The sequence below is a fragment of the Coenobita brevimanus genome, chromosome 116 (assembly GCF_032717465.1).
Source record: "Coenobita brevimanus isolate Jiangsu-jjx chromosome 116, ASM3271746v2, whole genome shotgun sequence".
In the NCBI taxonomy this organism is placed as follows: Eukaryota; Metazoa; Arthropoda; class Malacostraca; order Decapoda; family Coenobitidae; genus Coenobita; species Coenobita brevimanus.
In genome coordinates this window covers 46,306,516-46,325,275 of record NC_137069.1, presented here as the reverse complement: position 1 = coordinate 46,325,275, position 18,760 = coordinate 46,306,516, and the positions used below count along the sequence as shown (strand labels likewise).

At 42.1% G+C, this 18,760-nt stretch overlaps 1 protein-coding gene and 1 pseudogene across 1 annotated transcript in view; both read left to right on the top strand.

Annotated features, from left to right (window-relative positions):
• The window catches only part of LOC145418814 (uncharacterized), a 234,690-nt gene that overhangs the window by 162,976 nt on the left and 52,954 nt on the right, over window positions 1-18,760 (top strand). Inside the window, exon 2 of the mRNA XM_080287146.1 lies at window positions 16,990-17,064. Coding sequence (XP_080143272.1) covers window positions 16,990-17,064 — 75 coding nt within the window. The remainder of the gene's footprint in view (window positions 1-16,989; window positions 17,065-18,760) is intronic.
• On the top strand, window positions 939-1,057 carry LOC145418820 (5S ribosomal RNA; annotated as a pseudogene).

Sequence of the window (18,760 nt, the reverse complement as noted above, 5' to 3'; positions counted from 1 at the left end):
GCCTGGATGACATCTTCATCTGCGTTTCGTTAGATGAACTCGATCATATTAAATGACATCTCCGATGCGTGGATGTCAGAGTGGGACAGGTAAAATAGCTTCTGATCGAAGTGTTGTCTTGCCCTATGCATACAGTATGTTGGTATTTTTTCGCTGCTAGAGCTGAGATGTCTGAAGGTGTGATATTGTTGTAGAGGGTTTAATAATATTTGTGTTGGGAATGTTTTACGTGCTTAGGTGTAATGTAATATAGGGATGCTATGTATTGACACAGGCCGTTGCATTGAATTGTGTGCCTCTCATATCAGGGTAGTCTCTGACAGGGAGGGTTTTAGTTTTAGAGTATAAGTAAGCAGTGGGAGTGGTTGCAACTAGTGAAGATGAGTAGGGCATTGTCCTGTATGGTTTGCAAGTTGTTGTAATGAGTATTGGTTAGAGTGGGAGTTCATGCCAGGTAGGTATACGATATCACTTATCAAATGAATTGTTTGAAGAGTAAGGAGAGCATTTGTTTTTGTTGTCCAAAGTTTGGCCCTGTGGTTGCCCTGAGAGCACTGAGTTTGGGGGTGCACAGCCTCCTGGACGTGGTCCTTCAGGGCTAGTCTGGTGTCGTATCACTCCACGGATCTTAGTAGAAGGCTGTTAAGAACACGTACATTGTTGGGAGTACCTAAGTTCATGTTTACTGCTGGTGATGAATGTCGTGGTGGATTTGTCCTCAACCCAAGTCTGCAGTGGCAGTGTGTTGAGGTAGTCCTGTTGCAGTGTGCAGGCCGTGTCTGCAGTATGGTGTGTGGTTGTTTTGTCGATATCATCTGTATATGAGACAATGCATGTCGAGTGTTGGGGTGTGCGAATAATTATCATGCATGAAAAGAATGAAGAGTGTGGGTAAGAGAACGGAACTCTGTGGAACTACGTTAGAGAAATTTCGTTTTCTCGATGACAAGTACACGTTGAGTACACCGCTTCCCGTTCGATCAGCGAAGTTAAGCAACGTTGGGTCTGGTTAGTACTTGGATGGGTGACCGCCTGGGAACACCAGATGCTGTTGGCATCCCTACGTCAAGTGGGGTTGGTGGAGGATTAGTGCCCCTCCCTGTAAAACAAAGAACTCTAAGCCCTTGGCCACCCCGTCTGGGATACATGGTGTCTGGCAATGAATGAATGAATGAAATGCTTGTCTTCCAGATGTGTAGTTTGCAAGCCAGCGTATGGTGTTGTACTCTGTGTTGTATATCTTGGTGTTTAGTTTGCGTCGGGGGATAGTATCGAAGACTATAATACTATATGTTTTGTTGTGAGAAATTTGCGTTGTGCAGGTGTCGTGGAGTGATGCCATTGGATGTCTGTTGTGTGAGATTATGTGGTAAGGTGTTTGTAGAGTTCAGTGGCCGAAATCCGTGTTGTGAAGGAGAAAGGGGTATCATGCGGTGTGGCTTTGTTGAAAATAAGGTGTTTAGATGTTTTGGACGGTCTGCTAAGTAGTGTTATGGATCTGTACGAAGAAGAAGAATGTATTGGGTCCGTGTTTCGTTTAACTACAGTGATAACTGTTCCATAAAAATACTGGGAATGCTGCAGTGTGTGCATGAGTAGCTGCTTATAGGCCCTAAACGTCTTGGTTTCCTAATAGTTTAGGTGCAAGTTGTTAATGTCATCCGGTCCTGATCGAGTTCTGTGTTTTCTTTGGTAATGTGACATGTCTCTAGAGGAGGAGGTTGCATTTGGTCGACAGGAACGGACTGCCTTTGTTGTGAGGATTGCCTTTCTGACTCCGTGCGTGTTGGTGTTAGCGATTTATGATTGCGCTTCCCATATACCTGATTGTAGTAACATCACGAATATAATACATAGTCAGAAGAGAGAGAGAGAGAGAGAGAGACGTTTCTGGAATATCGATCCATTAATGTTTGTTTGTTTGTTTTTTTTGTTTAATGCGCCTTTAAGTTATCGCCGTTAACGCATAGTTCCATACAGTAGATAACTATACAAGTACACTGTGCTAAGATTTCTTCCCTCTCAGTGATCGCTATTGTTTATTTTATCGGTACATGACCTTAATGTAAAACATCCTCACTCTAACTTACCAGACTGATCTATTATAACCTAACCCAGTCATAACAGATTAGCCTACCCTAACTAGGTCTTCCTGGAAAAGGCTACAGTATATTTTCATATTAACTAATATCAATACAGAACAATGGGAGAGCTTTCAGTAGTAATGTGATATATACGAAAGGTGTATTGAACCCCTTCGTCTCGAGAAAACTATCCCTGGCTGAATAAAACTCTTTGTAGTTACCATGAATATATGAAAAAAATGTCATCAAATTTAAGTAGTTAGCCCTATCAACCAGGTGATACGCATTACTGATTAAATCTTCCTACCTCCCTTAACGGACCGCATGTAGTAGTGAAGCCTATATATAACCTTCCACGTTTGAAAAGTGACTTTAATGCCGAGTAATGCTGTCTAAAAATAGCAAGAATAAAATAGGAAATACATCATCGGACGGAAAGGATTAAGGAGGATGTACAGTAGTATTTCCGGCAGAGAGGATGAAGAAGAAACTTGTATACTCCCCAGAAAACTGACCCTCACATGATGGCGCCAGGCAAGTGTGATAAGATACTCGAGCCACTTCTCCCCAGTGACGTCTTCCTCATTATATTTTTGCTACTTTCAAACGAAATCATTCACCCTTGGTGAAATTTCAAACTGGAGGAGTAAGACGAAGCTATCGTTATAATCCCTCAGGTAGAAGTCATTTTAAGTTCTGTAATTTCAAATGTCTGGAGTTACAGCTAGAAAGAGCTTTAGACATCAGAGAATGCAAATAGCGTGACTGCATCACAGTACGATACAGCCAGGGGCAGTGTTTTCATAATATTTCTATTACGTTTACCTCATATTTTTGGCGTGTCCTTCACCTTTCTTCCTGACGCATTATATGAAAGAAAATATTCTTGTTGAAAAACATTCATAACCTCCCTCTGATTACGAATATTAGCTAGGTCACGAAAGTGTTAAGCTGAATAGGTTAACTATTACAGGATCTTTGGACTCAGACTGGTGATGACTCAGTCACCCGTTCAGATCCCGTCCGTCCATGAGATACAGCTGGCTGGTGATTAAAGTTGCCTAGAGTCGTCAGAATGATGCATAGTATGCGAAGGAGAATTAAGAGGTGGTGGGTATTGTCTCATGCCCCTTCAGCAAACAGAGATGTAGTAAACAGTACGCAAACGCCAGTTGTACTGTAGCATGTCGCATAGATTTATTATTATTATTATTATATGGTGCAGATAAAGATCTCTATATTGTATACATACATGATACTTGAGTCAGTAACACATTCCATCAATATTAGGTTATAGATAAGTATGGTGACAAAAAGTAGAGTCATGGGGTCACGATAGGTCGATACAAGGTACAGAAATTGAATCAGAAGGTAGGGGTAATGTGTAGGATACAAGCCACAGACTATGAAGTAAATGGTATGTTATAAGAGAGCAGGATAAAATTACGAGGCACAGACAGTGAAAGACAATGGTATGGTATAATAGCGATAGGAGAGATACGAGGCACAGATGATAAAGGGAAAACTGTTAGCAGACACCGGTATGTAATAGTAGGGTAGGACTGATGGTTCAGTAAAAACAGAGTAACGGTAGTACTCTGTATGATGCAGGGGGTAAGACAGTTTTGATTAGTTGGCGAAATAGAAGATAATCGTAATAAACCGACTCCGCCAGTAGTAAATGGACATACTTTGCAACTTTAGTACGTTACACGTCAGCAAGCGCAGGATTAGCAAAGTGGAATATAACACGCAAGGTTGGTTTTTACATTCATCTTGCGATAACGAACAAAAGTTATCCCTGTCGTGAAAGGGCTAATGATGAATGTATTAACACTCACGCTCCAGTACCCTCTGCCGCGGCTGAATGTAAAGATCTTGTTTTGGCTGAAATAAGCCATGAAGGGATAAGGGTGATTGTGGCATTCAATAAATAACGTTCTTTTGTTGTATAAATGGAATATATCTTTATCTGCCAAAGGTGTGTGGCAAGACTCACCACCTTCTTTTGTTTTATAAGTACATTGTATAATTTTTGAACAATAAACATTTTAATCAATCAAACAACCTTTCTATGTAGTAATGTTTGGGTCAATTCTTGCTACCTGCATACTATTTTATTCAGTTTATATGAGACCTCCTGTATTAACCGGGTTAGTGAAACCACTATATTCTGTCCAGTTACAAAACTCTTACAAACTAAGTCAGATTTGGTGGTAGCAGTAAGAAAACAAGTATGCAGTTGTGAACGGCAGGGGCGTCATTTGGGGGGGGGAACAGCGAGGGGCGCTCGCCCCCCCCCAAGCTTCCTGAGGGGGCCTCCAAATCAACTACAATTAATGAAAAAAAAGTACAAGGTTAACACTGAAATTAAAAATAATTTGTTTAGCCTCTATACGTTTTGAGTGAAATATATTTTGTGTGTGTGTGTGTGTGTGTGTGTGTGTGTGTGTGTGTGTGTGTGTGTGTGTGTGTGTAATAATCACAATAATTTACTAGGTATATTAAAGGATGTCATTGTAAATATGTTCCTAGCCCGCTGTTCAGGTAATTTTTTTATTGTATTCTGGCTATCATTAATAGCTTTTATTCGTCTTAGGAAGTATATATCTACCTGTAGGTAGGAGCCTTAAGAGTTCATTTAGATCAGTGGTTCCCAAAGTGGACGTTGCTTTACTGGCTGAAGAACTTGAAGCTCTACAGGTATCATCATCCTATATAGGGGAAACATATATATATATATATATATTGTTACATAGCCTATGATTTCATCATCCTTTGTGTAATTTTAACGCACAGTTGCTGCATGTTTGATCACGAGCGTGTTCTGCCTCAGTCCCCCCCTTCTACCGTTACAGTAGAGTAAGTCGTTCTCTCTGTTATTCAGAGCGGGATTTTCAGCTCTTTGTCCCCATGGCTTCATTTGCGCGTCCTTCTTACAAGTTGTATCAAGCTCTCCTGGCCCCTATATAATGAGCTCAGTCTCTGCATCATGGCCACTTAGATCTGCTCCTCATTTTGTTCACATCTCTGTCCTCCCCTGTACAGTTATTATTACTGTGAGTGCTCAAGAAATCTCCAAACATCTAGCAGCTGTGTGTAATTTGAGTATAACTGTTGTTGCATTTTTTCTTGTATTGTGTAGCATAAGGTTTAATTCTTAGGCCTAGTGAAGTGTTTGTGATTAATGTGGGTTTTATGTCAGTCATTTTTGATAATATTTTGTATCTGTAATAATTTATCTTGCATTAACTGAGCATTACCCGGTGTTTTTTTATTTTATCAGGGCTGACTTAGATAAATTTACTCTTGCTAATTTCGTGTTAATAGAGGCTATTGCAGTTAACCATATATTTAACCTGTTTATTTGCCATTACATTATCCTTATGAGTCCTGAATGTTTTTTTGTTAGTTTGAGCATTAAACTTTAACTTGTAATTTTACCTAACTCTTTTGTTTTGAACCTGGAACTTTACGGGACAGTAGTGATTTTTTAGCATTCTCACTTAAAGTGTACATTATCTTTCTCTGTTCCGTAACATAAATTTGGCGACCTCATATCAGGATATTCAGGATATTATCATAAGGATATTGCTTGATATTTTGTGTCTGTTACTTATTCATTATGTCTACTATTACTACACTTGATGAAGCCAAAGATTTTTTGTCAAATGTGCAAACAGTGTTGGATGTAGAAAACAGAACAAAGAATGAACTTAAGCTTGTTGCTCAACAATTGGGAATTGCTGTTCGCTCTCATCATTCTAAAGATCAAATTGTTGACATGATTAATGAAAGTTTGTTTAATGTAACTCCTCCAAATGAGCAAACGCAGATTGAATTAGCTAAGTTACAGCTAGCCCTGCAGGAGGCTCGTGTGAAGGAAGCTGAATTTCAAGCACAGGCTAAGGAGGCTGAATTTCAGGCAAAAGCTAAGGAGGCTGAGGCACAAGTTGAAATTGCTAGGATTCAGGCAGACCATGAGTATCGCATGAAACAAGGTGGAACTGGATCATCTAGCTCTGATGATTTTGATGTGGTTAAAAAATGTTAAACTTGTCCCTCCTTTTAATGAATCTGATTTAACAAAGTATTTTCAGTTGTTTGAGAGGGTAGCTACAGGTTTTAATTGGCCTAAGGAGTATTGGCCAGTACTCCTTCAAACTGTTCTCACCGGTAAAGCACAAGTAACTTATGCATCTTTGCCTCAGGATCAGTCTGATAATTATGATGTAGTTAAGAGCTTGATTCTTAAGGCCTATGAGCTTGTTCCTGAAGCCTATAGAGTAAAATTTAGGACAACTTACAAGCAAGATAAGCAATCCCATGTTGAGTATGCAAAAATCAAAGAAGATTTGTTAGAGCAGTGGTTAAATTCTAAGAATGTGGATTCTGATTTTGACAAATTTAAGCAGATGATTTTGCTGGAGGACTTCAAAAGGTGTATTAGTAAAGATGTAAGCCTATATCTTGATGAGAAAAGAATAGATAATTTGTCTGATGCTGCAGTTTTAGCTGATGAGTATGTTCTCACTCACAAGAGATATTCTAGAGAAAAAGGGAAAGCTAAAAGTACGTTGCCTCTACTCAGAGTACAGGTAACAGGAAAGAGAATAAAGATGATGTTTCTCAGGAAGTAAATACCAGCTTCACCTCTAGATTTCAGAAAAGTAAATGTACTTATTGTAGTAAGCTTGGTCATACTACGGAGAAATGTTTCAGGAGACAGCGTGATGTGAACAAAAAGGAGTCTTTAAATATTCAGTCAATTGGTCTAGTGTCCACTCTTGAGAGTTCCCAGAATTCTTTAACTGAGTTAACTGAACCTGCTTTGAGGGGTAACTTAAATTCTCATGATGGAGCTCCTCTTTTGAGCAGTAACGTGGGTGACACTCTCAAGAGTTCATGTGCTAATTTCCTGTCTGATGGTTTTGTCAGTCCTCTGGACAGTAATGACAGGAAATCATTTAAAATATATCGTGATACAGGTGCTTGCCAATCCCTTATGCTGACCAGTGTTCTAGGCTCTAATGTTAATTCCTCTAATGAAACTGTAATCTTACAAGGTGTAGGGAATAATTATTTCTCTGTCCCTCTGTGCAGAGTGAATTTAGAGTCTGGTTTTGTTAATGGTTCCGTTATGGTTGGGTTGGTTGAGACACTCCCAATGTCAGGTGTAACTTTTTTACTTGGAAATGATATTGGTGGAAGTCAAGTGTGTCCAGCTCCTCAGTTGTCTAGTGAGCCAGTGGCTGCGTCCCAGGATTGTGATGTCCCTGATGTGTTCCCTGCATGTGCTGTCACTAGGGCTAAGTCTAAAGTTACTGGTGATTTAGAGGATAATGATGATGATGATGTTATCCTAGCTGACACTTTTCTTGCTAATTTGGACCACTCACCAGATGAGGCAGTACCCCGTAGTGTTGATAATTTGTCTCCTCAAGAGTTGATTGAGTTGCAGGTTGCTGACCCTGAGTTGAAAGGTCTAGCTAACTCTGCTTACAGTGAAGAAGAGTCAGCCGGTGCTTCTACTTGTTATTATGTAAAGTCAGGAGTACTTATGAGGAAGTGGAGACCCCCAACAGCATCAGCCGACTGTGAATGGGAGGTTGTACATCAAGTTGTCATCCCTCGTGTTTGTAGGCAGGATATCATTAGAGTGGCTCATGATTCCAGTTTGGCAGGACACCTTGGAGTGAGGAAGACTGTGGCACGCATTTTGAAACACTTCTACTGGCCAGGTATCTTCAGGGATGTTTCCTGGTATTGTAAGTCTTGTCACACCTGTCAAGTTGTGGGGAAGTGTAATCAGACCGAAAAGGTTGCACCTCTAGTTCCCATTCCTCCTTTTGAGGCGCCTTTCACCAGCGCTGTTGGTGGATATTGTGGGCCCTCTTCCTAAGACTTCTTCAGGATTTTCTTATGTGTTGACCCTGATTGATATGGCTACTCGTTATCCTGAAGCCATTCCACTTAGAAATATCTCAGCAAAGAACGTGGTTAAGGAAATGCTAGGGTTCTTCACAAAGTTTGGTCTGCCCAAGGAGGTACAGTCAGACCAGGGAAGTAATTTCATGTCAAATGTTTTCAAGCAGTCTCTGAAAGAGTTGGGCATCACCCAGATCACGTCTTCAGCTTACCATCCCCAGACCCAAGGAGCGTTGGAGAGATATCATCAAACACTCAAATCGATGCTCAAGAAATACTGTTTGGAACATCAGAAAGACTGGGATAAAGGTCTTCCATTCGTTGTGTTTGCCGCAAGAGAATCTCCAAATGAATCACTGGGCTTCTCACCTTTTGAACTACTGTTTGGCCATGAAGTAAGAGGACCTCTTAAGTTACTCAAGGAATGCTGGCTGTCGGAGGAAGATGACGTCAACCTGCTGGAGTATGTGATGAAGTTCAAAGAACGGCTGTCCACTGCTTTACAGCTGGCGAGAGAGAAATTAGGAGCTGCTCAGGAGAAGATGAAGACTTGGTATGATAAGAAGTCCAGGTTACGCCACTTTCAGCCAGGAGATCAGGTTTTGATTCTGCTACCAGTTCATGGGCAACCTCTTCAAGCCAAGTTTAGTGGTCCTTATTTCGTGGAGAAGAAACTCAGTGATGTCAACTATGTCATCGCCACACCAGATCGTAGAAAGAGCAAGCAACTATGTCACATCAACATGCTAAAGTTATATCACAGGCGGGACGAAAATAATCCAGTCTGCACTGTAGCTGTTCCACCCGAGTCTGCAAGTGAAGCTCTCCCATGCAGTATGAGCCTGAGTGATAGTTTGGGGAAGAATCCTGATATCATGAATGATCTCCAGACTAAGCTTTCTCATCTACCTCCCAAGGAAAGGCAGGAGTTTTCGGCATTACTGCAGGAGTACCCGCAAGTGTTCCGTGCCACTCCAGGAAGAACCACTGTGTTGATGCATGATGTCGATGTTGGAGACGCAAAGCCAATTAAATTGCCTCCTTACCGTGTGAACCCAGTAAAAGTTCCTCTCATCCAGAAGGAGCTTGGCTACCTGTTGGACCACAAGATGATTGAGCCCTGTCAGAGCGAGTGGAGTTCTCCTGTCACTCTGGTCCCTAAGCCAGGTGGGTCACAGCGGCTTTGCATTGACTACAGACGTGTTAATCAGATAACCAAAACAGACACTTACCCTCTCCCTCGTGTGGAAGATTGCATAGACAAGATCGGAAAGGCTAGGTACATAAGTAAGTTTGATTTGTTAAAGGGATACTGGCAAGTACCTATGACTGAACGTGCTAGGGAGATCTCATGTTTTGTAACACTAGGAAAGACTTTTGCATGTTCTGTAATGCCATATACAGATTGTTTTAGAGTAATAAGAAATTTCCTTTGTAAATTTCTTTTTTCGTTGTGGGGAGGTGTTACATAGCCTATGATTTCATCATCCTTTGTGTAATTTTAACGCACAGTTGCTGCATGTTTGATCACGAGCGTGTTCTGCCTCAGTCCCCCCCTTCTACCGTTACAGTAGAGTAAGTCGTTCTCTCTGTTATTCAGAGCGGGATTTTCAGCTCTTTGTCCCCATGGCTTCATTTGCGCATCCTTCTTACAAGTTGTATCAAGCTCTCCTGGCCCCTATATAATTAGCTCAGTCTCTGCATCATGGCCACTTAGATCTGCTCCTCATTTTGTTCACATCTCTGTCCTCCCCTGTACAGTTATTATTACTGTGAGTGCTCAAGAAATCTCCAAACATCTAGCAGCTGTGTGTAATTTGAGTATAACTGTTGTTGCATTTTTTCTTGTATTGTGTAGCATAAGGTTTAATTCTTAGGCCTAGTGAAGTGTTTGTGATTAATGTGGGTTTTATGTCAGTCATTTTTGATAATATTTTGTATCTGTAATAATTTATCTTGCATTAACTGAGCATTACCCGGTGTTTTTTTATTTTATCAGGGCTGACTTAGATAAATTTACTCTTGCTAATTTCGTGTTAATAGAGGCTATTGCAGTTAACCATATATTTAACCTGTTTATTTGCCATTACATTATCCTTATGAGTCCTGAATGTTTTTTTGTTAGTTTGAGCATTAAACTTTAACTTGTAATTTTACCTAACTCTTTTGTTTTGAACCTGGAACTTTACGGGACAGTAGTGATTTTTTAGCATTCTCACTTAAAGTGTACATTATCTTTCTCTGTTCCGTAACAATATATATACATATATATATATATATATATATATATATATATATATATATATATATATATATATATATATATATATATATATATATATATTCAACCAGTAAAGCAACTAACAATACTGACTTAGCCACTACATCATCTCTTAGTCAAGACTCAGATTTTATTTCTGTTGAAGCAGAAGTCACATTAGCACATACTGTTGCACTGAAGCAAGATCAAAAAGATACAAAAGACAGTCCGCCCCCCTATGATAAACCCAGTAACCATAATTGCCAAGCTACCTAAGCAATCAGAATAATAGGAAATTTAGAAGTCCCAATTTTGATATATTTTCTTGATTAGAATACTCGGTCTCACAAGATGCGTGTTACTGCTCTCCATGTAGGTATATACTTTGCTGGAGCATCTGTTTGTAAGGAGGAAGGATTAGGTATGACACCGTTTATTGATGTTGGAACAAAGAAATGGAAAGATACCAGTGCCCTTCTCAAACAACATCAGGCAAGTGAAAGACACATTAATAGTATGCTCGCTTGGTCTGATATCAAGGATATTCAGTCAGGGTCCACTCATTCTGCAGCATCTTCTCTATTTTCAGTGTGGCAACAAGAAATTGAGACAACAGGGAACATGTAAAGTTACTTTTAAAAGTCACTGCATTACTGGGAATGCGAGGCCTGTCTTTTCGTGGACATAATGAGGGTGGTGATACATGATATTCAGGAAATTTTGTAGAAATTCTTCATCTAATTGCTGAATCAAATCCCTCTCTGATACAAAAGTTAGATCGACCAGAATGAGTTGATATCAGTTGTTGGAAGACATATCAAGGACACAATTTGTGCTGAAGCACGAGAAGCCAAGTACATTTCAGTTATGGTTGATGAAAGGAAAGACTTGTCAAAAAAGGAACAGATGGCTATTCTTGTGTGGTACTTTTAGTGTCATTAGAATCTATCACATGAAAAGGCTGATGCTGCAAGTTTAGCTGATTTTATATATAAGGAGATAGAACAGTCTGGTTTAATTTGGTATAAGTGTGTGGCTCAGTGCTATGATGGTGCTAGTGCAATGAGTGGATGCTCTAGCAGGATTCAAGCAAGACTACGGGATAAAATTCCCCAAGCAGTATACATACCTTACCGTGCACGCAGGCTGAATTTAGTACTGGGCGAGTGCATAAAGAATACCAGTAGCCTCTCTTCATTTTTTTTTTTTTCAATTATTAACACACTTTACACATCTATTAAACTGTAACACAGGGAACCAACTTTTCGCACAGGCACTAGAAAGACCTACTATAACTAGATGGTCTTGCTTTAATAGGTCAATATCAATGATTAAGCTTCGCTATGGAAGTTTGCTATTAGTGCATCATACAGTTTCAGAGGGTTCTGATTCAGAAGCTGCAGCAGAAGCAAATGGACTGTACAAAAAGTTAGTCTTTCAGGTTCGTAATGGATCTACATATTACTGAACAAGTCCTTAGAGTTACCAATAGTTTGTCAAATCAGCTTCAAGCAAAGGAAGCCTTACTATCTGAAGCTTGCTCTCTCATACAGTCAACTATTAAGGAATTGCAGGTCTTGAGAACTGACGAGGCTTTCTCTGACATTTTTGACAAAACTAAAGCTTTTGCTTCAACGTATGAGGCAGATACCAACTTGGAAAATTCAAATCAGTTGACCAGACCTAATCCTTAAGAGAATTCAGAAAGTATCATCAGGACTAAAGAGCTTAAATGAATCAGCTCTAGGGAGAAATGAGGTGAATACTTGTTAAAATGCCCGCCGCCGGACCTCCCACCTCGCCACCCCCCACCCCACCACCGGGCCGCTACCACACCACCACCCCAGGAGGACACAACGGTGGGGCTAGTGACCCAGGTCAAGAGGGTCACCGGGACACTACTGTCCTGAGCCCCTGTTCCCCGCAACTGCCCCAACACCAGGTGACCGGAGAAAGTCAACTACCTTGCGGGCGGGACAACCATCGTCAGAATTGGGGTGGGACTGAACAAGATTCAGTCCCAGGTAACACCGTGTTGACAGCTATTGTTACACCCTCAAGGGCAGGAGGCCCAAGGCTATGGCCTAAAGAGTGTACCAGGGTAGAGAGACCCTCGGCTACGGCCTTAGTACACTCCGGAGAGTTGCCCTTGTGCATCCCTCTCCTGCTGTTCTATCCTATGGGAGCAACACCGCGCCGATGGTCCCTATACGTGGCGGGGAAGGAGCGGCCACTGTACGCCCTTCAGTTGCTTCTCGTCGGGAAGATCAGCTCCCAGCTACGGCCAAAGTACGTACCAGGGTAGAGAGGCCCTTGGCTATCGTACATGCAGCTTTTCCCTACTACGGGAGCAACGCCGCGCTGACGGCCCCTGTACGTGGCGGGGAAGGAGCAGCCACTGTACGCCCTTCAGTTGCTCCTTGTAAGGCGGGTAGGTTTACGGCCCCGGCCAAAGCACGTACCAGGGTAGAGAGGCCCTTGAAGATAGCATCAGTACGTACTGGAGAGAGTGTGGCCCCTGTGCCCCCTACTCCTGCTTTTCCCTACTACGGGAGCAACACCGCGCCGACAGCCCCTATACGTGGCGGGGAAGGAGCAGCCACTGTATGCCCTTCAGTTGCTCCTTGTACGACGGGTAGGCTCACGGCTACAGCCAAAGTACGTACCAGGGTAAGGCGACCCAAGGCTCCGGCCTCAGGACGTACCAGAGAGGACACGGGCTACGTGAATCCTTCTCCTGCCTCTTCCCCCTGTGGGAGCCCTTCATCACCACCCGGGAGTGTTGCCCCGGAGGTGTCGCTAGAGTGGTGGCAAGGCCCAATACCAGACCTACCTCCTACGCCTGGGAGAGCCTTATTCCTGCCCGAGACCCGACGGAGAAGTTGCCGCAGCCCAGCCCTCTCCCCATAGGCGCCCGCAGTCCCAGGACCCCCAGGCCAGACCCACAGGCTCCCGACAAGGGCAACCCAGGCTCCCTCACCCCATGGAGCCAGAGATGACAGACCCGACTCCTCCAGCTGTTCGGCCCCAGTCCCGAGGGCCACCTCTCAGGTCGAGGCCCCCAGACAGGAGGGCCTCCCTGCACCCCACCGACGAGGCTCCGACTCGAGGGCCACCTCTCAGGTCGAGGCTCCCCAGACAGCAGGGCCTCCTTGCACCCCACCGAAGAGGCTCCGACTCGAGGGCCACCTCTCAGGTCGAGGCCCCCAGACAGGAGGGCCTCCCTGCACCTCACCGACGAGTGGGACCCGGGCAGTGACTCCCCTGCGGGTAGTATATTGCCCTCTGCAGGCCGGGTCCCCCTAGGGTTCTCCCCTCACGCCCCTGCTACGGAGTGAACATTACCCAGGAGATACAGGTAAATAGTGACGCCCCTTGTGCCGAGAATAAACCAGGGGAAATAACAGTGAACAGTGACCGAGTGAAGACCAGTGTAAAACAAGTGACAGTTACTATTAGTCCAAAAGAACTCAGAGCCCGGCAGGACAGAGAATGAACATTAACGTAATTGTATGAGTCCCCCAGTAAAAGAACTTTCTGTGACTGAATAGAGACTAGGGTGTGCGGGCAAATCAAAAGCATGTGTGTGAGTGTCGCCGCGACTAAGTGACTGTGTCAAGTGTCGCGATCCGCACCCTGTCTTATTTATAGTAGTATTTCCCCCACGGACTTTTAATCTTGTTTATTCCCTTGTTTTCGACTAAGTGTATATCCTGCCTAAAAGTGACATACGGGTATTAACATATATAATCCAGGACATCAATGTATGTACGTTGTATTGTGTACTAAGCGTGACTGTATCTTGTGGTGTTGAAGGTTAACTCTGTGTCCCTGTCTCCTGTATCTCAAATATCACACTGTGTTTTATTGTAACGGTTAGAATTAAGGCAATAGATGTGTTAAGGTGTACTGCCTGGTTTTTATGTCCTGTTCCTTTGTGGGTGCTTTACTTCCGGTCCGGAAAGAGGACCCCGCTTCAGTCGCTAGTGTTGTTAGGACGAGAAGTCGACCTAAAAACACCAGCATTACGCTTGTATTGCTCCAATGACTGAAATCAAAAGAATCTATTTTGATAGATAGATTTCTCTCAGAGCTTGATATTTGCTTCACACAAAACATGCCCCTAACAGAAGCAAAGAATGCACTTGCTTGCAGTTACAGAGACTCTAAAATATGAAAAGCTCTCTATTATAGTAGTCTTACAAAGATGTATACATAAATGAAATTCTTCCAGTTTCCCAAGTATCTGTTGCAAAAAGACATTTTCTAAGTAAGAGTGAACAGCCAAAGAATCTGTTTTAATTATATGAACTCAAACCATCAGATTGTGCGCATTCAGAAATAGTGAAAATTATCAAAATTCTTCTCATCCTTCCAGTAACTACTGCAGGCAATGAACGACTTTTTTCAGTACTTAGCTTAGTCAAGACATATCTAAGAACCTCAATGAGAAATGATCGCTTAAGTGACTTGCTACTTATGGCCTCAGAAAAGGATGTTATAAATCTTAACTTTAACACCCTGGTAGATAACTTTGCAAAGCAGAGATCACGGAGATATCCAACGTTGCATTAGTTTATTCATTTTTCAATGCAATAAAGATACATAGTTTAATTTTCAATTTCATCTAATGATTTCTTAAATTAATATACTCTTCTTACGTGAGCCTCTTCCAGATTTAAAAACCGTCATTTTATTTCTCCCACCTCTTAGTGCAGAGCTTACTTTTTCACATTATATGGTTCATGGTATTTTGGGAGCTAGTAAGCTAAAAGCTTTCCATTTTTAATGCAATTACAAGTTTACATCTTCTCATTCTCACTTTTATATTATCTTTTCATTAGGGTGTAAGAATGTAGTCAGTTTAAGCTTTCACCAATACAAATATTATAATTGCTATTTGGTCTTTTATCCAAGGTCATTAGGATATAATGCAATGATATGTACTTTACCATGCACTTTAAATTACATATTTAACTTCACATTAAAATACTGCCAATGCTAGAATATCCATTAGTATGTCTTACAGGAAGTAACTGGTTTAATAATTAATTATATACAGTATATATATTTGTTTACTACATTAATTCTCTAAATACAGCTTTGCATGTGGGTTCAAAAACGCTCGCTCGCCACCCCACCCATGTAGGGAGTTGGGAGTTCGGGGCCTCCTAAATAGCCCCTCCCCCCCCCCCCTCCCCAAGGAAAATTGAAATGACGCCCCTGGTGAACGGGTTGAGCCGTCATTTGATGTGCTTGATGAATCTGGCAACTGAACGGATATGTGCGTCTTACTCTCGTCTCGTTCAGTGTTACCAAGTCGGCGCCTTCGTCATGAGACAGAGAATTATAGCACTCTGACTTTGTTCTCATCGGATAGTGCCTAAGGTTATCAATACTCTTGAGATTTTATCAGTATTCTCAGAGATATTCCAGAGTAAATGCAAAGAGGTCTTAGTTTAATGCCTACTGACTACACGAGGACCATTACGTCCGACAGCAAGTTGAATTTTGCTAAACCATGATTTTTTCACAGAATTAAACCTGGAATAGTAGGTCGTTCTTCCATGTCCCCAAATATACAGTACTGATGTGCAGATAGAAAACAAACCTGTTCCAGAGTAGACCGGCCAGAGAATCTGATTTGGGTGCTTCCTACCGTGAGTTGGACTTGCTAACTTTAGCTCTACTAGATCTCCACATACCCCAGGGATTTTACCATTTCCATGAATATTTTCGAGCTTCCAGGAAGTTCGAATAACTGGGTCACCCCATCACCTTCTTTTGTTGTATAAGCACTCGGTACCTTTTACGACGATAAATATTTCAAATCAAATCCTTTTTCACTTAACTGTATGTATCTGCACTACTGTAAGCAACTGTATCTCTGCCTGCTAAATGATGTGTGTGGCAAAATGCACCACCATCTTTTGATGTGTATGTAGGCCTACACTTACAACAGTAAGCATAATCAAACATAAGCTTTCATATAGCAATGTTTAACGATTATATATTTTGTAACACACTAATTAATAACAAAACAATAGTGATATTCTATAGTTATTAAAACCATTTCTTGCGATTATCTGGGCTGTATTCTTTCCATTTTAGATCTATATCGGAGAGGAGTTTAGCGACACTTGCGATCTCGTTTGGCAACTCGATCTCTGGTGGCGAGCTCCCGGGTGGGCTGTGCACAGAATGATTAGTGAGCGCGAGGCGGCTTTGCAGGACGGAGAAACACGTGCAGTACATCATTGATCAAGACTAACTTCATCAATTCCTGACTGACATTCTGTGACTGCACTAGGCCGCATACCATAACAACCATGAATGTAAGTAGTTGGAGACATACATTAATGATTATTGATTTGCACCTTTGTCAAGTAGACTGTGTTCATCTCTCTCTCTCTCTCTCTCTTGCTTGGAAGTTAGCAATAAGTAATACTGGTTATTATAAACATCAAATATTGTTTTTGGAACTTAAGTTTTCAAGGACTGGTTTAATTAACATTCTGGGTACTATGAACCTGGCTAATTCAGTCTAGGCCTCAGTAAGAGTTGAGACCAGCATAATGCAAAAGTATATTTTCAGTTGATTAGAAAGATATTTCATTAAACGAATTTTACGTTGGTGTGTTATTCTGACGTAAATGACCTTGAAACAGTACAGCTGTGCATCGCATCGTATCCTGTCTCAGCCTCACTGTGTTGCAGAACTCTCGCATCGCTCGGGATCTGCTGGCTCGTGTGGACCGTAACATAGTGCCCGAAGTTAAGAGGAATGATGAGGTGAGTTTTGTGTGTGTATATATATATATATATATATATATATATATATATATATATATATATATATATATGTGTGTGTGTGTGTGTGTGTGTGTGTGTGTGTGTGTGTGTGGTAAATGGGGGCGCTCATCATCCACCCATTCGATGTAGTGCTGCTTTGGGTGTCTGCCCTTTCTTCTCTTCCTTCCTTCCTCTTCTGTCTTTATTTCCTTCATTCTTTCCTTTTCCTTCTGCCTACTGGTGACTTTATACGTCCTCTTCTGTCTTTCCTTCACTCTTTCCTCTTCTGCCTATGAGTGACTCTACACTGAGTGACGAGCCGAGTGGTTTCCTATACACAAGGAAACCATTTACTGCGCTGGGTGGTAACTATATAACCGAATTATGGCGCCTGGTGATTTAGTGGGTAATTAAGGCGTTCCAATTGGATTGAGCCTGTAGGTTTATATCCAAAGGATGGTTGGGGTTTATTGCTCATGTAATGCCACTCAGGGATAAGTGAGGCTGGTCACTTACATCTTAAATATCAGGACTAACTTGCCTATCCCTGGGTTCCTACGCTCCTCATGGGCCGGCATAGGACTGGATGACGAATGATGGATTGATGGAACTATATATGTCCAGACAGCCCAAAATTGCCCAATCCAATGGGCCATGCTTCCATTCACTCATCATTCAAGCCCCCGGAATCCTGGCTCTATCGAATACGCCAAAAACATTCACCACGTTCTGTAGCTTCACATCCCGTATCCGACAGAGTCAATCCAAACGCTGCCACGTTAAAAAGGGGTGCCAAAAATCCCTGATCATGCATATCTCCTCACAAAATTCATCCAGCCAGCCCGATCTTCTGTCAGTTCCCTAGCGTCACCGACTTCCAAACCTCTCTTCCTCACACATTCATCCACCATATCTCTCCACCTTCTCCTTGGCCTACCTCGCCTCCTCCCTCCTTCGAATTCGCTCAGATATACCTTCTTCGCCATTCTATTGTTATCCATTCTCTCCATATGACCATACCATCTCAGTACACTCTCTTCAATTCTGGTGTCCACCGACGTCCTCACCCCGCATCTTTCACGAATCACATTATTTTGTATCCCATCCACCTTCTGTACTCCACATACATTCCTCAGCAGTCCCATCTCCACTGCTCTTACTCTTGACTTTTCATTTTCATGCCACATCATAGTCTCACATCCATATGTTAAAGTTGGCACTAACACTCCTTCATGTAAGCCTCGTGCAGCTGCAACACTCAAGCCTCTGTTTCTTATCAAGGCCTTCATTGCACCAGCTACCCTTCTTCCTTGTGTCACTCTACTTTCAACTTCTTTTGCACATTTTCCTCTCTTTTCTATCACTGTACCAAGGTATTTGAACTCTCTCACCAGTTCCAGTCTCTCTCCATTCACTGTTACATTGCACTGGGAGTCACCTTCTCTCTCAGTAACCACCACTTTACTCTTTTCTACATTTACTCTCAAGGAACGACTCTTACAGACATCAGCAAATATCTACACTAGCCTACCAAGTTCTTGTCCGGTACTTGCAAGCAGTACTGCATCATCAGCATACAACAAATTTGAGATATTCCATCCATCACCATTCATTACCAATGCCATCCCTCTCTCCATTACTCGTGTTTTCACTTCTCTCATCACCCCATCCATATATACATTGAACAACCATGGGG